At 48.1% G+C, this 22,156-nt stretch overlaps 1 protein-coding gene across 10 annotated transcripts in view; it reads left to right on the forward strand.

Annotated features, from left to right (window-relative positions):
• PNPLA6 (patatin like domain 6, lysophospholipase) overlaps positions 1 to 22,156 on the forward strand; it is a 77,160-nt gene that overhangs the window by 9,580 nt on the left and 45,424 nt on the right. For 7 of the 10 annotated variants that reach the window (XR_014542966.1, XR_014542967.1, XM_083592826.1 and 4 more), the window contains exons 2-15: positions 5,761 to 5,842; positions 6,919 to 6,987; positions 8,483 to 8,570; positions 8,695 to 8,777; positions 9,968 to 10,062; positions 11,344 to 11,484; positions 13,022 to 13,181; positions 14,152 to 14,232; positions 15,676 to 15,804; positions 17,007 to 17,087; positions 17,779 to 17,929; positions 19,835 to 19,918; positions 20,029 to 20,135; positions 20,966 to 21,157. Coding sequence is in view for 8 of the 10 variants with exons in the window: in XM_083592826.1 (XP_083448952.1) it covers positions 5,761 to 5,842; positions 6,919 to 6,987; positions 8,483 to 8,570; positions 8,695 to 8,777; positions 9,968 to 10,062; positions 11,344 to 11,484; positions 13,022 to 13,181; positions 14,152 to 14,232; positions 15,676 to 15,804; positions 17,007 to 17,087; positions 17,779 to 17,929; positions 19,835 to 19,918; positions 20,029 to 20,135; positions 20,966 to 21,157 (1,543 nt within the window). In the remaining 2 variants the exon portion in view is untranslated. Of the gene's footprint in view, positions 1 to 36; positions 599 to 5,760; positions 5,843 to 6,918; positions 6,988 to 8,482; positions 8,571 to 8,694; positions 8,778 to 9,967; positions 10,063 to 11,343; positions 11,485 to 13,021; positions 13,182 to 14,151; positions 14,233 to 15,675; positions 15,805 to 17,006; positions 17,088 to 17,778; positions 17,930 to 19,834; positions 19,919 to 20,028; positions 20,136 to 20,965; positions 21,158 to 22,156 lie in introns of those variants that run through there. The other 3 variants (XM_083592830.1, XM_083592833.1, XM_083592827.1) reach the window with 1 other exon arrangement.

Here is a 22,156-nt window from a genome sequence, read left to right on the forward strand (position 1 = left end):
TGCATATTCATGCTTTGAGCTTCCGGCAGAAGCTGGGCTCTGTATGAAACCCCTGTTGTTTAGCACTGCCAGCTGAGGATGTTGTGTTTTCCTGTTGCCTCATCTGAGCAATGTGGTTTAACCCTTGGCTATTCCTGTGTCTTTCTGCTGCCTGAGGCTAGCGCAGCTACACTCCTTAGAGCTTCTGTCCACCTCCTCTGTCTCTTTTTGAGGCTGGCTCCAGAGGAGAAAAGAGGTTTCTGTGTGTCTTGGAGCAGGAGCAGTCTGCCGATGCTGCAATCCCTGGACATGAAGCAACTGCGCCTCAGGCTCTCGCTATTGTGAAACATGCCAGAAGGAGAACATGACCCTGCTCTTGCACAGGGAAGCCGGCTAAAGACACAGTGTGTGACTTCTGCTAGCTGGCCTGTTGATCAGGGAAGAGGAGCAAGAATGGACCATTCCTGAAAGTTCAGCTTTAATGCAAAATCTACTGGGGGCGAGGCAAGTTCCCCACAAATTGTGGTCAGGGGAGCTGCCTGAGGAGGTTCTCTTGTAGGCTGGCTGCCTTGTCGAATACCAGCATTTGTTGTTTGTTTGCCTCCACGTCACAGGACAGGTAAGTGCTTTGTGTGTGCGCGCACGCATGTGCGCATCATGTTCCCCCAGAGTGGGAGAGCAGGGTTCTTGTGTGACTGCTGAGGAAGGCATACTCGGTGACTATTGATCTCCAGATTCCTGTGGGTCAGTAGGCACATGTTGTTGGCTCCCACTGTGCAGCCCTCGCAAACTTTTCTTGTCTTTGTGGCTCTGTGCATTGTCTTATGTGGAGTCTTCTTCTTCTTTGGCGATCCCTCGTAGCCGAGTAAGAGTGTCTTCCATAAACACGGTTTTCACAGTGAGTCTATAAGTGACTGTGGAGGCCATTTCTGGATCCACATGTCCTTCCACAGTGGGGACATAGGTTTCTGGGCAGGAGTTGATCACGGTTTGGATTTACCACGTGTGCCTTCCTCTTAGCACGTTTCTCCCTTGCATCCTGAGTTTGAGTGTCTTCAAAGCCCATGACACCTTTGGTAAAGGCTATTCTCCAACTGGAGCACTCGCAGGCAAGTATTTCCCAATTGTTGGTATTTATACTACATGCTTTTTAGCTTTGCCTCGAGAGAGTCTTTAAACCTCTTTTGTTGACCACCAGCATTACGCTTTCCATTTTTAAGTTCGGAATAGAGTAGTTGCTTTGGAAGACGATATACGTATATAGGTGGCCGCTGGTGTTACCTGAGCATTCAGGTGCAAATGGCAAATCCGACCTTCATTGAGAAGGGCTTTAACACATTTGGAAGGGATTAGGTTTCATCTTGTTCATCTTTGTCTGGTCCAAACCTACTGCCAACTAGTTCAAAATTTCTCCTGCCTCTTGGAGTTCAGAAGTTGGAAGCAAGAGAGTGGGTGCCCAGTGTCAATCATACGCATTGTTTTTGGGGGGATGGGAGTCGCCTTTCCAGCCACATCTGGAGGTCTGTAGGGTCCCAGAATTGAAAGTAGACCGGGGCGGGAACACTGGCATTCCTGATGCCGTGAGTTGCCACCCGACATCAGCCCCAGCCAGCATGGCCAATGGCTAGGGATGACGGAGGTTCAAGTCCGCAGGTTTTTCATCCCTGAAAAAGGGATTGAAAAGCACAGGAGCTGAGATGAAATCTTCCGCCTCCCTCTAACCCAGCAGCTATGGAGCAGAGCAGCAGCCTTTTGGCATCAGCTTCTGAAATCTACACTCTGGGTACCTTCGGAGCCACTTCAGAATGGTAGACCCCAGCCCCATACCTGAGGTCATTGGGATCAAAGCCACCAAGAGGTCCAGGAGTATCCTGCTTTTCGCGTATTATCGCCACATGGGCTGTTTTGTCATTGCATGTACCGGTTGTTGTTGTTAGATCTAATACAGGGATTTACCTTAAGCATTTTGAGTGGCAAGTTTTTATTTATACTTTTCAATTTTATACAATTTCATTAGTTTTACAATCAGTTTAACATTTCAAAGTTTGACTTCCTTCCCCCTCTTTCTGCAGTTCCTTAAATTGGTTTTTTAAAATATCTTCTGCATATCCAAATTCATTTAATTTGCTCATTTATTCATCTGTTTTAAATATATGCTCTTATAATACTGCAGGTTGTTACAATAATCCTGCCAATGTTCTTATCTGTTTACAATTTATCTGTAAATACTCAATAAACTATTTCCATTTTTTAGTAAAAAGCTTGTTATCTTGATTTCTTATTGTTCCAGTAAGTTTCATCATTTCCACATATTGCCTAAGTTTCTGTATCCATTCTTCCTTTACTGGGACTTCTGCTTCTTTCCACTTTGGGGCAAGTAGCATTCTTGCTGCTGTAGTAGCATACGTAAATAAATTTCTGTACAATTTAGGTAGTTTTGTCCATAAAAATACCAAAAGAAAGACTTCTGGGTTGTTGTTTTTTTAAATAAAACTTATCCTTTTCAATTCATTGTATATCATTTCCCAGGAAATGGGAAATTGAGTGGCAAGGACTCTGTTTGGTCATGTTGCTAGTGTGAAAGGAATGAGATGCTGGTGACAATTGAAATTTTAAAAAATGTGAAATGGGGTTTCAGCTTTGAGAGGCCTCTCTTCCCAGTTCGTCCTCCTCAGTAGCCTCAGAATGGGAAGGAAGGGATCTGTCTTTCATAATAAAATAATAATAATTTATTATTTATACCCCGCCCATCTGGCTGGGCTTCCCCAGCCACTCTGGGCAGCTTCCAACAAAATATTAAAATACAGTAATGCATCAAACATTAAAAGCTTCCCTAAACAGGACTGCCTTCAGATGTCTTTTTAAAGTCTGGTAGTTGTTGTTCTCTTTGACATCTGGTGGGAGGGCATTCCACAGGGCAGGTGCCACTACTGAGAAGGCCCTCTGCCTGGTTCCCTGTAACTTTTCTTCTTGCAGTGAGGGAACCGCCAGGAGGCCCTCACCAGAAGGCACCTCAGTGCCCAGGCAGAACGATGGGGGTGGAGACACTCCTTCAGGTATACTGGACTGAGGCCGTTTACAGCTTTAAAGGTCAGCACCAACACTTTGAATTGTGCTCGGAAACATACTGGGAGCCAATGTAGGTCTTTCAGGACCGGTGTTATATGGTCTCGGCGGCCGCTCCCAGTCACCAGTCAAGCTGCCGCATTCTGGATTAGTTGTAGTTTCTGAGTCACCTTCAAACGTAGCCTCACGTAAAGCACATGCCAATAGTCCAAGTGGGAGATAACTAGAGCATGCACCACCCTGGTGAGACAGTCTGCGGGCAGGTAGGGTCTCAGCCTGCATACCAGATGGAGCTGGTAGACAGCTGCCCTGGATACAGATTTGTCCTGTGCCTCCATGGACAGTTGTGAGTCCAAAAAGACTCCCAGGCTGCGCACCTGGTCCTTCAGGGGCACAGTTACCCCATTCAGGACCAGGGAGTCCTCCACACCCGTCCACCTCCTGTCTCCCAAAAACAGTACTTCCGTCTTGTCAGGATTCAACCTCAATCTGTTAGCAGCCATTCATCCTCCAACCGCCTCCAGACACTCTGACTTCCTTCACCTGCTGCCCACACTCCTCTCCTCTCCTGAATGATGGACCTGATTCTCCTCAGGCCGGACCTTCCCTGCCTAAATATTGCCTGACAGGCAGTTCTTCCTCCTCCTCTCTTGCTTTGTTATTAATTTTGAGGCTTCTGGAGCTCCCCTTTCCAGCTGCTGCATCCCTGTCGTTTGGAGAGCTCTTCCTGCTCCCTCAAGCGCTGGCCCAGATAGCGCTGCAAATGGTCCTGTGGCAAAGTTTGGCTGTTCTTTACTCACACACCTGCTGGCTGGTTTGAGGGTGGAGGATCCGAGGCAGTGGGTGATAAATAAATGCGCCCAAAAGAATTTGGGAATTGTGGAGACAGAACTACCTAAATTGTACAGTAATACCTCCGCGGACAGGACGCAGGTGGCGCTGTGGGTTAAACCGCAGAGCCTAGGACGTGCCGATCAGAAGGTCGGCGGTTTGAATCCCTGCGACTGGGTGAGCTCCTGTTGCTCGGTCCCTGCTCCTGCCAACCTAGCAGTTCGAAAGCACGTCAAAGTGCAAGTAGATAAATAGGTACTGCTCTGGCGGGAAGGTAAACGGCGTTTCTGTGCGCTGCTCTGGTTCGCCAGAAGCAGCTTAGTCATGCTGGCCACATGACCCAGAAGCTGTACGCTGGCTCCCTCGGCCAATAAAGCGAGATGAGCGCCGCAACTCCAGAGTCGGTCACGACTGGACCTAATGGTCAGGGGTACCTTTACCTTTTACCTCCGCTAACATCCGCCTTGTCTAGCGTCCATTCCGGCGAACGTCCGCAGCAAACCCGGAAGTACCGGAACGAGTTACTTCCAGGTTTGCCGCATGTGCAGAAGCGCTAAATCGCGCTACGTGCACGTGCGCAGGCATGGCGCTTTGCCCTGCGTCCTTTTCAGCTAGCGGCCAGGGCTCCAGAATGGATCCCAGTCGCAAAACGAGGTACGACTGTATAGAAATTTATTTAAGTATACTACTGCAGCGACAAGAATGCTACTTGCCCAAAAGTTGAAAGAAGCAGAAGTCCCAGCAAAGGAAGAATGGATACAAAAACTTGTGGAAAATGCAGGAATGGCGAAACTTACCGGAAGAATAAGAAATCAAGATAACAAACTTTTTGTAAAAGAATGGAAAGGGTTTATTGACTATCTACAGATAAATTGCAAACAGATAAGAACATTGGCAGGATTAATGTAATAACCTGCAGTTTTATATGAGTATATATTTGCAATAGATAAATAAGCAGAAGACATTTAAAAAATAAATTTAAGGAACTGCAGAAAAGGGAAAGGAAGTCAAATTTTGAAATGTTAAATTGATTGTAAAACTAATGAAATGTATAAATTTGAAAAATATAAATAAAAAACCTTTTTAAAAAAATATAAATGTGAGCGGAACAACTTCCGCCCGTGCCACAGGACTCTCACTCCAAACCCTGCCCCCCTGTTATGTGCTGAACCCAAATCTTCTCCAGAGAGATTTGGGGGAGCACAGGAGATGGAAGGATCAGGGGAAAGTCTCGTAGTACAAGCAGAAGTTTTTCCACTTGTGCAAATGCTTCTTGGTGCTATGTTGAACAAAACCCAATGTTCCATAAAGAACAAATATTTTTGTAAATGATATTTCAATACTTCTTTGGCAAGGCATGCTTGCAGATCACTCAGAGGTTCATCATGCTCCCTATGAAACCATTCTTATCTTAACGTAGAAAAACGACTCATCTTTCTCTCGTCAAACATTGGAGGTCATGAAACCAATTTGTTTACATATGTGTTGCCCATCGTGGCCCGCAGGCTAGACAGAATATTGGCGACCTAAAATCAAGCCATATCCTTCTCTTGAAAGATCCCGGCCTACAAGTTTATAAAATAATGTCTTGGATGAATGAGGGTGTCACCTGTCCCTTTGGGGCCCTGAGTTCAAGTGAAGCCAGCAGTAGCATTGTTTTGACCACTTGCCCTGTGCCGAGCATCAGGACCCTGATCCGACCTGCTCTGACAGGCTCTTACTCCCTGGAAAACCATAGTGGTGTTTGCCGTAGAACCACCACTATTGACAGGCCCACCTTGATTCCTCTCCCACTAAACATACAAGACTTCAAGCCCAGTTACATGAAAAACACACGTTTTATATTGTCCTGGGTGCTATATAAAATTTATCTCTTGTATGCAGGGTCCTTAATGCACTGGGTCTGGAAGCAGCATCGATAGCCGTCATGGGGCAGAGTGAATCAGAGCCACAGGAGGAGCAAGAGGTAACGCCAAGAACGGGCTAGAGCTGTTCTGCTTTCCCACCTGCAATTTGCCCATCCATCCCTTTTGCAGCTTTCCTTTATCCCTGTAAAGTTTCTGTTGCCGTGTAGAGAAAAAGCTTTGCTTCTAGACGGAGACGTTATTTTTGCTTGTTGGTTGGCTCTGTTCTTTTGAAGGCCTTGGGAATTAATGGGACCCTAGTTAATTAATTAATGGGACGCGGTTGGCGCTGTGGGTTAAACCACAGAGCCTAGGACTTGCCGATCAGAAGGTAGGCAGTTCGAATCCCCGCGATGGAGTGAGCTCCCATCCCCCTGCTCCTGCCAACCTAGCAGTTCGAAAGCATGAAGTGCAAGTAGATAAATAGGTACCACTCTGGCAGGAAGGTAAACGGCGTTTCTGTGTGCTGCTCTGGTTCGCCAGAAGCAGCTTAGTCATGCTGGCCACATGACCCAGAAGCTGTACGCCGGCTCCCTCGGCCAATAAAGCGAGATGAGCGCCGCAACCCCAGAGTCGTCTGCAACTGGACCTAACGGTCAGGGGTCCCTTTACCTTTTAGTTGCTGTCAAAGGAATGTTTCTTGTGTGAGCTGAATGGAAACTTAGGCGTGACTGCTTGAAACATAATCATTTTTATATAATAATTTTTATTAGTTTTCAATTGCAGTCCAATTATAGCCTCATTATAACAATGTCAAATTATAATACAATTACTAATACCAATCATTCAAATATCAAATTATATAATTTAGATGGCCCCCCACGTGCTAGAACTGATGGTGTGATGATTTTCTTTATTTCTGCATTCCAAAATCTTATTAATTTCGGTTACATTCCAGTCAAAATAATAATTCCATATACAGCAACTGCAATATTAATAACATATTTGTGTTCACACATTAAATGATTTATGAAGCTACAAGTGAGGCACTCTAACTATATCCTTGAAACACCCACCACAGCCTGGCCTATACCCGCTGCCCCAGGAAGCCCTCTAATCTCTTTCCCCCTCCTCTGCGTTGGAGTCCTCCATCCTTGATCCTGCCCTTCGGTGTCTGCTGTGTTCTCTCCCACTGCAGGATGCAACCCTGACCGCTGTACTTTCCAACGTCAAGCTCTTTGTGGCAGATCAGCTGCAGGCCAGCATGGTGAGTAGAAAGGGGACAGAGAACACTTTTGGGGGTCTGCCTCGGGGAGGTATGCGATGGGTGCTGCCACCTGCAGCACACCTGTACAAAACCGCCTCCTAGCAGAGACACCAGGAAAGCTAGGTCTGTGCTTTCCTGCTTCCCAGGACAGACACCTCTTTGCACGGGTGTCAAACTATGTGGGGAGGGACACACACTGCTAGAGGATGGGTTGTGTAAATCTGAGGAAAGGGATCTGTTTCTTCAGTCCTTCGGAAAGCAGATTCCAGGCTTCACCTCCCCACCTTATAAGGTAGATGTGGGAACTGTCACCATATTTGCTCTTGCACGACAAAAGCAAAGTGCCATGCCTTTGTTTGCTTGTTTTATCTTGCTTCTCTGAGCAAGTTGGTGACCCAACCATTAACGCCAAATCGAAGTCCAATATAAAAGCAACCAATAAAAAAAATCTCAAGAGTAGGCCACTTGAAGCACCTCAGAAAACAGCCCTGGAATAAGCCAGATTTTTTATTTATATTTATTTATATATATATATATATATAAAATTTTTATTTGATTTTACGTATATAAAATTATAGCAATACAACCATGCACATCAACGGTTGAGAGATTCCTCTGAATCTCTGCACTTCCCACCTTCCCCTCCATGGATCCCATTATCAAACCTTCTCTACTGCATCTTTTTCAATAGTCCACCTTTGGTAAAACTCCGCTGTCTCCATAGTTCTTACTACATTACAAGTGTTATTGCAACCCTGCTAGTGTTTTCATCTGCTTACAATGGTCTCCAAGATAAGGAATAAGCCAGATTTAAACACACTTCAATCAGCAACATCTATCGCTGAGAATTCAAAGCCTATCGAAGCAGTAGAGTCTCAGGTACCTTCCTATAAGCAGGAAGAGAAGAAGATCTCTGAACAGGGGTGGGCGTCCCACAGTGTTGGCTTGCTAAACACACAGCAGCTAGATTCTGGGTGCCGAGACGGGCGCCAGAGGCTTGTTTCATTGCATTTACCAGCAGCGTCAAGAAAACAGACTCGCCTCGTTGGAGGCTAAAATTATGCCCGTTTAGTCACAAAATTATTATCCTGCTATTGCATATTAAAGGCATTAAAGAGGTTTGGACTGGTGAGCTTCGCGGTCCGTGTGGCTTCCTAAGTCCAATCGCATTCTGGCTCTCCAGGGCAGGTGGATGTTAAAAGCAATTATCTCACACACCCAAACCCACTTTACCTATAAATTCCAGTGATGGGCAAACCCCTGGGGCCACACCCATGACAGATAATTGACAGCTGCCTGTTCAAGGTTGGAATCTTCTATGCATCGACCTAGAACAGTAGAGCCTCTTGGGCTGTGTTTCTGCACGAAGGAACGGGGCTGTCCTGAGTGACTCCCACAGTACAGTGAATCAATGGCTGGGCACAGAATGCCAGCCTGCCACCTTTCCAGCAGGCCATAACCCACATGCCAACTGGGCGCTAACCCTTCTCCACAGGTGCTGGGAGTCATGATAGGAGTCGGTCTCTCCGTGCTGCTTGTGGCCGCCTTGATCCTGGTGCTGATCCGCCGGTTCCGCCTTCAGAGTAAGCTCCTTGGGGCTGTGGGAAGTGGGCACGCTGTGCCAGTGGGCAGCTTTTTTGCCAAGGCGGGGCCGGGCCTGCTGACCTGACCTGATCTTTGGTCTCCTCCTTCCTCCCTTCCCTGCAGAGGTCCAGGCCCAGGAGCAACCCAAATATCGCTTTCGCAAGCGGGACAAAGTGTTGTTCTACGGGAGGAAGATAATGCGCAAGGTAATTGGAGGAAAGGGACAAGACCCACACTGTGTGTGTGTGTGTGTGTGTGTGTGTGGCATGGAATGGTTGTGCTGGAGTGATCGAATGACTTCTTTGAGATGAATTGGTTGACTTGGGAATGGGGAATGGGGAATTATGCGGCATCTCAGTCACCGTGACCCTTCTGCTATTGCTTATAATTTTTATTAAATTTTCTGTTTTCCAATTTAAAGTACAGTCCCACCTTGGATCCTGAACACCTTGCGAGTCAAACGTTTTGGCTCTCGAACGCTGCAAACCTGGAAGAGAGTGTTCCAGTTTGCGAACGTTCCCTGGAACGCAAACGTCCAACGGGGCTTCCGATTGGCTGCAGGAGCTTCCTGCGGCCAATCAGAAGCCGTGCCTTGGTTTCCGAATGTTTTGGAAGGCAAATGAACTTCAGGAACAGATTCCATTTGACTTCCGAGCTACGACTGTACTCATTTTTACATCCCTAAAATGTCAGTGGCTTCCCTTCTTCTCTTTCCATGGTTCATTTTACATATCATAAATTCCTGCATATTTTACAGAAACGATACAATTCATTATTCCATTATTACATCCATCATAACTTATTTACACGGCTGAATTTATCTTAATGCTGTCAGTGTTTTCAACTGTACACAGTTATTTCCCATCTATTCAATAAACATTTTCCAATCTTCTCTAAAAGCCTGTTCTTCTTGTTTTCTTATTCTATATGTTAAGTCTGCAAGCTGCGTGTACTCTGTCAACTTAAGCTGCCACTCTTCTTTGTTTGGGACCTCGCTCATTTTCCATTTTGGGGCTAACAAAACACGGACTGCAGTAGTGGCATACATAAGTCACCCTTTTCGACACCTGGGAATTTCAGTCTGCTTATCCAGGAAAATACCTTGGACAGTCAAGGCTTTGGCAGGTGTGGGAGCAGGGACTGTTGAGGGTGTTTGTGTGGCTGGGCCAGGATCAGTCCCTTCCTGTTGATATTCGTCATGTGGTTCCCAAGATACCTGCCCAGGGGGAGAAGCTGATATGCAAAGCATGGCTCCTGGGAGCGTAACCTGCAGCCTTCGTTGAGGTACCTTGATCCTGGCTAGTAAATGTGTGTAACAAAAGACCAGCAACAGGTATATAGGGCTGGGTGGCTGCAGGGTTCCTCCTTCCACTTACCACATTTCCTTTCTTGCCAGGTTTCTCAATCCACTTCCTCTCTGGTCGACACCACCATGTCTGCTTCCCGTCCACGCATGAAGAAGAAGCTCAAGATGTTGAACATTGCCAAAAAGTGAGTCGGTCACCTAGAGCAGAAAGCATGCACATGTCAGGGAAACGAAGGGCCATATTTGGGCAAAGTCTAGCTCAGGCATAGGCAAACTCGGCCCTCCAGATGTTTTGGACTACAGTTCCCATCATCCCTGACCACTGGTCCTGCTAGCTAGGGATCATGGGAGTTGTAGGCCCAAAACATCTGGAGGGCCGAGTTTGCCTATGCCTGGTCTAGCTGCTGCATTCTGGATTAATTGTAGTTTCCGGGTCACCTTCAAAGGTAGCCCCACGTAGAGCGCATTGCAGTAGTCCAAGCGGAAGATAACTAGAGCATGCACCACTCTGGCAAGGCAGTCTGCGAGCAGGTAGGTAACCTGCACAAAGACACAAAATGAGTCCTTCTTCGGACATGCCTCTGTATCCCTTCAAGTTCTGCATCTTTGCTCCCTTCACCTGTGAGGACTAGAAACTTGAAGAGAGATAGAGAGAGCATGCATCATGAGCCTTGAAACTTGCAATGTGGTTTATTCCTAAGTGGGTACAGTGAACTCGGGGCAGTCGAGGAGGATAGCGATATAGAAATGAAACAGAGGACCTGGTGTGAGGGAGGGAGTGAATCCAGTGCCTCTTTCAGGCCTTTAAAACTGTGGAACGCCCTCCCTTCAGATGTCAAGGAAATAATCAGCTATCCTATTTTTAAAAGACATTTGAAGGCAGCCCTGTTTAAGGGAGTTTTTAATATTTAATGCTGTATTGTTTTTAACACTCAATTGGGAGCCACCCAGAGTGTCTGGGGAAACAGCCAGATGGGCGGGGTATAAATAAATTATTATTATTATTATTATTATTATTATTATTATTATTATTATTAACTGGCACATTCCCCCGAAAGCCAAAATGAGCATGGAAGGAAGAGGGGTGTATTAGTTGCTTATTTGCTTGGGGAATACAGTCATACCTCGGGTTACAGATGCTTCAGGTTGCACGTTTTCGGGTTGCGCACCGTGTCAAACCCGGAAGTACCAGAATGGGTTACTTCCGGGTTTCGGCGCATGCACAGAAGCACTAAATTGTGCTTTGCGTGTGCGCAGAAGCACCGGATCGCAACCCACCCGTGCGCAGACGTGGCGCTGCGGGTTGCAAACGTGCCTCCTGCACGGATCACGTTCGCAACCTGAGCACCCACTGTAGAGGGAAGGAGGGAGTCTCTGTCTTTATTTGCAAGAACAAGAAGCTGGCTGGTTGGTTGGCTTCCTTCCATCCCTCTGAGGAACCTCTGCCTTTTCCTCCCTCTGCTCAGGATCCTGCGTATCAAGAAGGAGCTGCCCACCCTTCAGCTGAAGGAGCCGCCCCCCTCCGTCCTGGAGGCCGATCTCACAGAGTTTGACGTGGCCAACTCTCACCTTCCCTCGGAAGTGCTCTACATGCTGAAGAATGTGCGGTACGTGCTGGGGTTTCAGGTTGTGACCTGGATAGGAGGTCAAGGGGGAAGCCGCAGGAAGTACCTGGGCAGCTGGCACTGCCATTGAACAGAGTGTGCCTCTGCTTTGCCACAGAGTCAGGATCCTGTTGCCAGGCCACAACCCTTCACCAGGATGTAGGGAGCCAGATGATGATACAATTAACAAAGTTAATAAGAATATGATGGCGGTGGGGAAGGGGATGCTTTTGCATGCATGCTTCAAGTTAGAGAGAGGCCGTTTTTCAGCTTTTGCCAAAACGCTTCCCAATTTGAGGCTGCTGAACAGGCAACTTGGTGCCCTCCTCATATTGTGGACAACTCCCATCAGCCGCAGCCAGCAAGGGATTATGGGAGTTGTAGTCCAAAACATCTGGAGGCCACCATCTTGGCTACCCCTGAAGTAACAGCTACATCTCCAGCTTTCAAGTTTCCCTGCATTGTTTTCCTTGGCGTAGATTTGAGCAGTGTCGGTTCCACGCAACATTTGGGGCAGCCGTTTACTAGCTTCTGCCATTCTTCTTCTTGATGCTTCTGCTACTCTCAAGAGAATCCAACGAACTGGTTTTTAGAACAGTACACATATATGCCTATCGGGGAAGGGAGGGAATTCAAGCAAATTGGATTGCTGTGCATGGGGAATAACAAGAATTAATGTTCCTAACAAGTGGCCTTTGTGCACATTCACCACACCTCATAGAGGATGTGCATATAGCCTCAGCGTGAAGAGGAAATTGTGCCTGGGGAACAGGTTGCTAAATCCTCTCCCCAGCTCCTTAGCTTTGCTACTGCTGCTGTCCTTATGGGTTCTGCAGCCAGCCCAAGGCAAATAGCCAACATTGTTATTAGTAGTAGTAGTAGTAGTAGTAGTAGTAGTAGTAGTAGTAGTATATTACCCTATATCTGCAGATCTCAAGTTGGTTCTTAATGCAAAATCACAGTATAAAAACACAAAATATGTAATAAAAACAAAAACAACTCAATAATTCTCCTTGTCCACAACAAATTTTAAAACAAATTTCAAATCAGCCAGAGGCCTAGTTGAAGAGGCATGTTTTTGCCTGGTGTCTAAAGGTGTATAATGAAGGCGCCAGGCAAACTTCCCTGGGGAGAGCATTCCACAGACAGGGAGCCACTGCAGAGAAGGCCCTGTTCTCATGTTGCCACCCTCTGGACCTCTCGTGAAGGAGGCGCACGACGAAGGGCCTCAGAAGTTGATCTCAGGGTCCCGGTAGGTTCATATGGAAAGAGGTATTGTGACCTGAGCCATTTAAGGTATTGTGACCTGAGCCATTTAAGGCTTATAGGTCAAAACCGGCACTTTGAATTGGGCCCGGAAACTAATCGGTGGCCAGGGCAGTCAGACTGGGATCGGTGTAATATACTCAAACCGTCTTGCTCCGATGAGCAACTGAATTCTGATGATACTGAACTAGCTGATGTTTCTGAACCCTCTTCAGGGGCATGGCATGGTGCAAGGAGAGTGTTGTGGTGATGGTGCCCTCTTCCTTCCTCGCAGGGTGCTAGGCCACTTTGAGAAGCCTTTGTTCCTGGAGCTGTGCAAGCACATGACCTTCCAGCAGTGCCAGCAAGGCGAGTACGTTTTTCGCCCGGGTCAGCCTGACACCAGCATCTACGTGGTCCAAGATGGAAAGCTGGAGCTCTTCCTGTCTGAGCAGGTGAGAGCAGTGGGGAGCTCAGTCGGGCAACACCAGGAAACTCCATGGGGACGATTCCATAGCCGTGTATAGCTATGCAGCTTAGAGAGCAAGAGTTGGGCATGGCCTGGCGTTCGTCGCAGCAAGGAACGAACAGAGCTTCACAAGACCCATTGGCACAGTTGCATGCAGTTCTCGTTCCTTTCAGTGGGGCTTGTGCGGGAGACCTTGATTGTGGTTCCTGCAAAGGATGACGTGGGGAGGGGTCCCCTGGTTGGCTCGGAGCGCGGCTAGCCAATTGCAAATCTCTTTGTTTGGTTGAAGAAGACAGAGTCCCTACCAGAAAAGAATGGCAGATTAAGTTGATGGAAAATGCCAAATTGGCAAAAATGACCGGAAGAATCAGAACTCTGGAAGACCTACATTTCAATAAGGAATGGGAAACATTTATCATTTATCTTAAAAACCATTGTAAACAGTTAAAATTGTTAGCATGACTGGAATAACACTTGTACAGTCGTACCTCGGAAGTCGGACGGAATCCGTCCCGGAAGTCTGTTCGAATTCCGAAATGTTCGGAAACCAAGGTGCAGCTTCCGTTTGGTTTCCAATTGCGCAGGCGCACCGGAAACAATAGCGGAAGCCGTACTGGACATTCGGCTTCCCCAAAAACATCCGAAAACCAGAACACTCACTTCTGGTTTTTGATCGTTTGGGAGCCGGCATGTTTGGCTCCCAAGGCTTTCGGGAGCCGAGGTACGACTGTAGTTTAATGTTGAATTTTGGACAGAATGGAGATGTAAAAGATTTGGATTATTATAAGAGATGCAGGAGGAAATGATTAACAATAGGACCCACAGAGGGGAGGAGGGAAGTCCAGGAGATTCCTTGGAGTCTTGTTATATATTGGACATGTGATTGTAAAACTTTGATTCGAAAACCAAATAAACAATTGTTAAAAAAAAAAATTAAATCTCTTTGTTTGATTCAGGATGGGAAAGAGACCCTTGTGAAGGAGGTCTTTCCGGGCGACAGCGTGCACAGCCTCCTGAGCATCCTGGACGTCATCACGGTATGTTCCTTGTCCTCCTCAGCTTGTTAGAATCCTAGATACGGAAGGGGCTTGTGAAGCCATCTAGTCTGGCCCCTTCCTCCACGCAGTGTCTGCAATGCAGGATGCAACCACAGCATCCCAAGCCTCCAGGGGAGGAGAGCCCACCCCTTCTTGAGGCAAGTCTGTTCCCCTGTCAGACAACTCTTGTGGTTACGCCTAAATCTGCTTCCTTGCCATTTCCACCGTGTGGCTCCAGGCTCCACATTCTTCAAGTTGTGGGCTCCAGCCTCATTGCTCCTTCTCCCACCCATGCCACTCCCTCCCCTGGCTTGCCCCATGGGATGAGCTAAAGGTAGGGACTGATCCCTAGGCTAGCAGCAGCCGGGGCACCATGATCTCTTCTGTGTCATGGAATTGGTGGAGCAGAAGGATCCAGATCTGTTTAAGTCCAGGGGTGCTGACCCATGAAGATGCTGCAGCTGTTGCTAGGCTCCACCTCCCATCATCCATGTCCATTGGCCGTGCTGGCTAGGGTTGGAGTCCAACAACGCCCGGTGTTGGAGAGAGCCAGTGTGGTGTAGTGGTTAGGAGCGGTGGACTCGTAATCTGGTGAACCGGGTTCGCTTCCCCGCTCCTCCACATGCAGCTGCTGGGTGACCTTGGGCCAGTCACACTTCTTTGAAGTCTCTCAGCCCCACTCACCTCACAGCGTGTTTGTTGGGGGGAGGAATGGAAAGGAGAATGTTAGCCGCTTTTAGACTCCTTCGGGTAGTGATAAAGTGGGATATCAAATCCAAACTCTTCTTCTTCTCTTCTTCCCATCATCCATGACCATTGGCCGTGCTGGCTAGGGTTGTAGTTGGAGTCCAACAACGCTTGGTGGGGGCCCCACAGGTTCCTCTCCCCGCCGCCACTTCCCCGTTTTAAGGATCTGCCTGTTGATATTTTCACTCCCTCCCATTGCAAGAATCTCCTGATCTGATGTTTTGAGAAAGGAAGGGTCAGAAACTACTCTTCTCTTCTTCCGCTCCTGCCTGACTCTGTGTGTGGAAAGAGTCTTATCTATGTAGTGACTAGATGGCTGAGTGGGAGCTGTAACACTCATGCAAGCCAGTTCTTTATTTTGTAGTAGCTATTAGAAATAAAAGCAGTTATTCTTCACAGCTAGCTTCCGTGTTATTTATACTCTGCTGAGTCTGGTGCTCACAATGCACAGTTGTGAGTCCAGTGCACTGAGACCTGCTTTCCAGGATTGGAGGGTCTCTGAAAGTGCTCCAGTCGCCTAGCCCAGTTGGGGCAGAACCTGTTATTGAGCCCAGTCGCTGACATCGGTTGAAAGGTGTAATGACACTGCCTTCTGACAAAAAAGGCATGGTTGTCTAGGAAGATGGGCTTTGGAGTGGCAGGTGTGGGTCAAATCAGGGGCAGCCTTCGGTTGTTCTAAGATTGGTTTCCCAACAGGGTCACCAACGCCCGTACCGGACAGTCTCTGCACGGGTAGCTGAGGACTCCACAGTCCTGCGTCTGCCAGTGGAGGCCTTCTCGGCTGTCTTTGAGAAGTACCCTGAGAGCCTGGTCCGGGTGGTGCAGGTGAGTGCCCTTCAGTGTCTCCAGAGTGGTCTCTCCCTCTCTGCCCCCCATCCTTCCCCCCTTTCTCTCTCTCTCTCTCCCCTTACTTCTGCACCTCCACCATCTCTGTTCTCTAGTCTCTGGTTGTCAGGGACTGGGCAGAGGAGGAATGGTGGAGACCACCTCCCCAGCTTGAGCAGGGAGGAGGAAAAGGAAGACTGTTTAGATATACAACTGGGGTTTGTGGGAGGTCGCAGCTCAGAGGCAGATGAGGGGGAAAGCTGAGAAATAATGGAAGAGGAGGAGGAAAAGGAAGAGGCACCAAGGCTGTGACAGCCAACAGACACAGTATCTTTAGAAAGCATTCCAGACCCTCCATCTCCCAGAACCCGGCGAGCCTTGAAAGTAGGAGAGCAAAGAGCTCAAAGACAGAGAGCACGTAGCAGCACCCATGACGGATGAGGAAGTGGGAGAGACGGAGGGGGTGGAGATTCACTCGGGACAACGCCATTATCCCAGAGGCTGGGTTCTATAGCCTCTCTCTGTAAATACTGAATAAAAAACGGACGGTAAGAAACATTCTCTTGTCTTTGTATGTTCCTGCGCAACCAGCTGGGAGTTGCTGGCAGCAGACTGACACTGGTTCATGTATTTGGCTTGGCTTATATGCACAACGGCCTCCATATCATGTTGTTGAGTATATTTCACATACTTGCCATGGGTAAGGGTTGAGCAGGGGTTTCCGGGATGTTTGTGTGTCTTTGTGAAAGTCATTGACTCTCCCCATGATTGGCAGAAGCAGGCCACGAGATGATGATGGTGATGGAAAAAGAGGGCTCATCCCCCACTTGTCACAATCTTCAGAACACCGCATCTCTGAAGTGTTCAGCCAAGGCATGCCCAGGAACTTAACAGCTGCTGGAGGCTTTTATCCTTTTTGGGAGGGGTTTCGTCTTCTAGGCATGCAAATGCCATTTGGATTTAGCCAATCCAAGGCAGAATTGTGGGGCTCAGTCTTTTTGATAAACCGAGCAGCTTCCAAGTCCTTGAAAGATGCGGTGGTAGAGAAGAGAGGTTTCTGAAACCTCCTCGCCAGTCCCTGCTATAGAGAACCCCACAAGCTATGATCGGACTGAAGCGACCCCCGGACTGAGAGAATTGAAAAGCTCCCTTTGCAAGGAAATTGTACAACTGACCTGCCCTTCTGCCTCTTTCCCTTTCAGATCATCATGGTGCGCCTTCAGAGAGTCACCTTCTTGGCTTTGCACAACTACCTTGGCCTGACCAATGAGCTTTTCAGCCACGTGAGTTCCTGTCCTACCCCATCCCACCTTCTCTCCCCCACCCTTGTCCGGCTGGAATCTGCTTTCAGAGTGGGAAGCAACCTTACCTTTCCCTTGAATATGTGCAGAACGCATCCCACCTTCCCTCCGCTGTGTTAGGGGTTAGGGCTTCTAAGCTAAGCAAAAGGCTTTGGCGGGCAGCATCTCTCCTCCACTACCCCCCTTCCCCCCTGCTTATGTAACAACAACAACAACAACAACAACAACAACAACAACAATAATATATTATTTGTACCCCGCCCATCTGGCTGGGTCTCCCCAGCCACTCTGGGCGGCTTCCAACAAAGATTAAAAATACATTAAAATGTCACACATTAAAAAATTCCCAGAACAGGGCTGCCTTCAGATGCCTTCTAAAAGCCAGAGAGTTGTTTATTGCCTTGACATCTGATGGGAGGGCGTTCCACAGGGTGGGCGCCACTACCAAGAAGGCCCTCTGCCTGGTTCCCTGTAGCTTTGCTTCTCGCAGTGAGGGAACTGCCAGAAGGCCCTCGGCGCTGGACCTCAGCATCCAGGCAGAACGATGTGGGTGGAGACGCTCCTTCAGATATACTGGACCGAGGCTGTTTAGGGCTTCAAAGGTCAACACCAACACTTTGAATGGTGCTCGGAAACGTACTCGGACAAACATGACTGTGTTCTCCATCCCCAGGAGATGCAACCGCTGCGGCTATTCCCCCAGTCGGGCCACACCTCTCGTACCAGCCCCGTCCGACACAGCAAGCGTGTCATTAGCGCCTCCTCCATCGAGGATGCCAAGGATAGCTCTGGAAGGCAGGGGGAAGCTTCCTCCAGGGACCAAGGTAAGGGAATTTGACCCGTGTGCATCTGACTTAATCCATGGGGAGGCTGTGGGTGGGTCCTCTGTTTCCAGAGAGCCTGGTGCTCTGCAGGCCCCGGCTGCTAAACATTTAGCTCATCCCCAGCTTGACCTTCAACTTCCCCAACGCAGATGAGGCGAGGGAGGTAAAAACAAAGGATGCCACCTCAGACGTGGATTTAGCTGTCCGTTCCGGGGGAAAGAAATAAGGGCTGTTCTTGGAATCAAAAGTGGAGCTGAGGGGAGACAAGTGTGGGTTGTCAGTTTTCTGAGCAGCGCGAGCCTGCCCTCTTGTCTACTGTGCCCCAGACAGCTGTATTTGACTCCTTCCGAGCAGGCAGAAATTTAAGCCGCTTCTCTTGGGTGCGCCAATGTTTGGGGCAGCAAAGAAGCTTGGCTTCTGCCTCCAGTGACTTCCCCTCAATATGGCACCACAGGAGCTGGGAGGGAAGCTGTGATGCTACTGACGGCCTCTGCAGGACTCTGTCCGAGTTACATAGCAGCCGGGAGAGCAGCACCCCACATTGTCTCGGCTGATTCTCCCCTCTTCGCTGTCCTTCCTCCTTTCCCTGCATAGCCTTAGCCTTGGCAGGTGTACGTATCTGTCAAGGCTGGAGCCAGAGGAAGGTCAGCGCTAAAAGAAGCAGATCTCTGTTTTCAGTGAACTCTTTTCTCAAGGAAGCGAACATACACTCAGCCTAGTGGTCTCAGCAACACCTCCCAGTAGGTCTTGCCCCTATGGAGCAGTTGCCAGGGCTGAAGGTATCTGCCAACCTTAAGGCTCCTCATCTTCTGGGCGCTTCCCAAGCAGTCTCAAAATGCTTCTGCGCACCTCTGGCCTCTGCTCCGTTGCGATCATTATCCTCCGCATTCTTGGAGACCAGTGGAGAGGGGAGCTTGTCGCAGCAGGAGAGGGGAGACTCCCTGGAGTCTTCAGCAGCCTCTTGACTGCCCTCCTCTGCTTCAGCCTCGAAGTCTGAACTGCTCTCTGTCACAGGTTCTTCCTGCTCACTTCGGCTTCTAACACCACCTCCCACCAAACTTCTCCCTCTGGCTGCTTCTCAGTGTCCTGCCACCAATCCCCTGGCTCTGAGCCTTCCTCCTCTGGGTGTTCCCTTCATCCAGCCAGTCCCTGACAGTATCTGAGATGGTTATCCCTGGGCAGAAATGTCCCCGGGAATGATTTTGTGGCACTTGTGAGTTTGGGGGGTCTGGGTGTCCCTCTCATGGATGTGAGCATCCTGCTTGGACTACTGCCATGCTTTCTGCTTGGACTACTGCCATGCTTTCTTTGAAGGTGACCCGGAAACTACAATTAATCCAGAATGCGGTAGCTAGACTGGTGACTAGGAGTGGCCGCTGAGACCATACAAAACCGGTCCTGAAAGACCTACATTGGCTTCCAGTACGTTTCCGAGCACAAATCAAAGTATTGGTGCTGACCTTTCAAGCCCTAAATGGCCTCGGCCCAGTATACCTGAAGGATATCCCCATCGTTCAGCCCGGACACTGATGTCCAGCTCCGAGGGCCTTCTGGCCGTTCACTCACAGCAAGAAATGTACAGTGAACCAGGCAGAGGGCCTTCTCAGTAATGCTGCCCAGCCTGTGGAACGCCCTCCCATCAGATGTCAAGGAAATAAACAACTATCTGACTTTTAGAAGACATCTGAAAGCAGCCCTGTTTAGGGAAGTTTTTAACGTTTAAAGTTTTATTCTGTTTTTCGTGTTCTGTTGGGAGCCGCCCAGAGTGGCTTGGGAAACCCAGCCAGATGGGCGGGGTATAAATAAATAAATAAATTGTTATTTATTTATTTATTTATTTATTAACAACATGAGGTGCCCACGTTTCTCCTGGGCCTGGTGAGTGACAGTCTTTTATACTGCCAGGTGACCCGTTGAAAGCAGGTCTGCTGGAACCTCCTGCTGCCCCGCTGCTGAGTCGCTGCATCTCCATGCCAGTTGATATCTCAGGTATGTGTCTCTCTCTGCCTTGACCACCTTCTGCCTTCCTGCGGAGATGCAGCATCCAAGGGCCTTGGGCTCAATCTGCTCCATTTCTCTGGTGTTCTTTCCTCACCCAGGGATCCAGAGGGGGCCCCGCTCAGACTTTGACATGGCCTACGAACGAGGCCGCATCTCAGTGTCCCTTCAGGAAGACAGCTCCGTCTCACTGGCCGGCTTCGCCCGGGTGAGTCTCTGGCCATTGGGATGCTCCGCTGGTGCCTGTGGGATGCTGCTGCTGCCGTAGATAGATACACAGCAAGGGAGGGAATAATAATAATTATTATTTATTTATTCATACATACATACATACCACACCCATCTGGCTGGGTTTCCCCAAGATGGAGCCTGTCAGGTGGTGATGTGTGGTTGTAGTCTCTCAGTCAGATGACTTCAGGTGAGAGGGAATTAGAGCTACCCTGCTTTTGTAGAAACTCTTGCATTGTTTTGTTTTTCTTATTGATTCAATAGCAACAACCAAAGTGCAAGCATATGACAAAAAGAAGCAAAGAATCAGAAATTTAAACCAGAAAGCGTCAGAGCCTAGAAGGGCAAAAGGAGAAATCGGGAAGACCAAATTTTTAACAAGGAATGGGGGGAAATTATCTTAAAAGCCATTGTAAACAGCTAAAATCATTAGCAGGATTGGAATGACACTTGTAGTTTATTTTTGGATATAATGGAGATGTAAAAGATTTGGATTATTCTAAAAGATGCAGGAGGGGAAATGGTTAATGAAAGAACCCACAGAGGGGAGGAGGGAAGTTCAGGAGAATCTTTGTAATCTTGTTTTTATTTGGTTGTTGGATAATTGATTGTAAAACTTTAAATTGAAAAAAGTAAAAAAAAACCCAAAACCAAGGTTCCAGTGTATTTATACAGTATATAAAAAAACGGGTTGTGCCTGGTGGAGATGGTGGGTTTTTTTCCTTTCCCTCTCATGGGAGCCTTCGTCTCCAGTAGCTTCTTGTCCCCTCTGCCCCCTACCCAAGCTTACCTTGTCACCATCCTTGGCAGTCGACATCCCATGAGCCCCGGGAGCGGAAGTCTGTGACGGTGGAGGAACAGCCGTCTGGGATCTACCACTACAACTACTGCGAGGACGACTCTGCAACGGGTGACTGTCCCTTCGGCCCCTACCAAGGATGCCAGACGAGCGCCATCTTTGAGGCTGCCAAGCGGGAGCTGGTCAAGCTCATGAAGATTGAGGTAGATGCCGTCTGGGATCCCTTACTTCTCATTCTGCATGGGAATTGGTTGTTTTTCATTCTGCATGGGAATTGGTTGTTTCACTGTACAATACAATACATACCTCTGGTTATGAACTTAATTCATTCCGGAGGTCCGTTCTTAACCTGAAACCGTTCTTAACCTGAGGTACCACTTTAGCTAAAGGGGCCTGCCACGCCGCCGCCACAAATTTTTGTTCTTATCCTGAGGTAAAGTTCTTAACCTGAGGTACTACTTCCGGGTTAGCAGAGTCTATAACCCTAAGTGTAACCCGAGGTGTTTGTAACCCGAGATACCACTGTAAACCAATAATAGCCTCATTTTAACAATGCCAAATTATAATACAGTTCCTAATACCAATCTTTCAGATGCCAAATTATATCATTTACCACCCCCCCACCCCCCCGCGCATGCTAGAATTGATGGTTGGATGATTTACTATATTTCTGCGTTCCAAAATCTTATTAATTTCAATTACACTCCGGTCAAAATGACAATCCCTTATACAACAACTGAAATATTAACGACTTACATTCATATTGACACATTAAATCAGGGGGCAGCAAATTTTTCAGCAGGAGGCCAGTCCACTCAGACCTTGTGGGGGGCCGGACTATATTTTTTTTTGGGGGGGGGAATGAACGAATTCCTATGCCCCACAAATAACCCAGATATGCACATTAAATAAAAGCACACATTCTACTCATGTATAAACACCAGGCAGGCCGCACAAATAACCTGGAGATGTGTTTTAAATAAAAAGACACATTCTATTCATGTAAAAACACGCTGATCCTGGACCATTATGGGCCGCATTTAGAAGGCATTTGGGCTGGATCTGGCTCCTGGGCCTTAGTTTGCCTACCCATGCATTAAATGATTTATAAAACTACAGGTGAAGCACTCAAACTGTATCCTTGTTTTTCCTGTGTGTGGCTATTATTCTGTCCTTGATGTTTCTTCCTGTCCTTGTAAAAT

The sequence above is a fragment of the Podarcis filfolensis genome (assembly GCF_964270895.1).
Source record: "Podarcis filfolensis genome assembly, chromosome: 17".
Taxonomy (NCBI): domain Eukaryota; kingdom Metazoa; phylum Chordata; class Lepidosauria; order Squamata; family Lacertidae; genus Podarcis; species Podarcis filfolensis.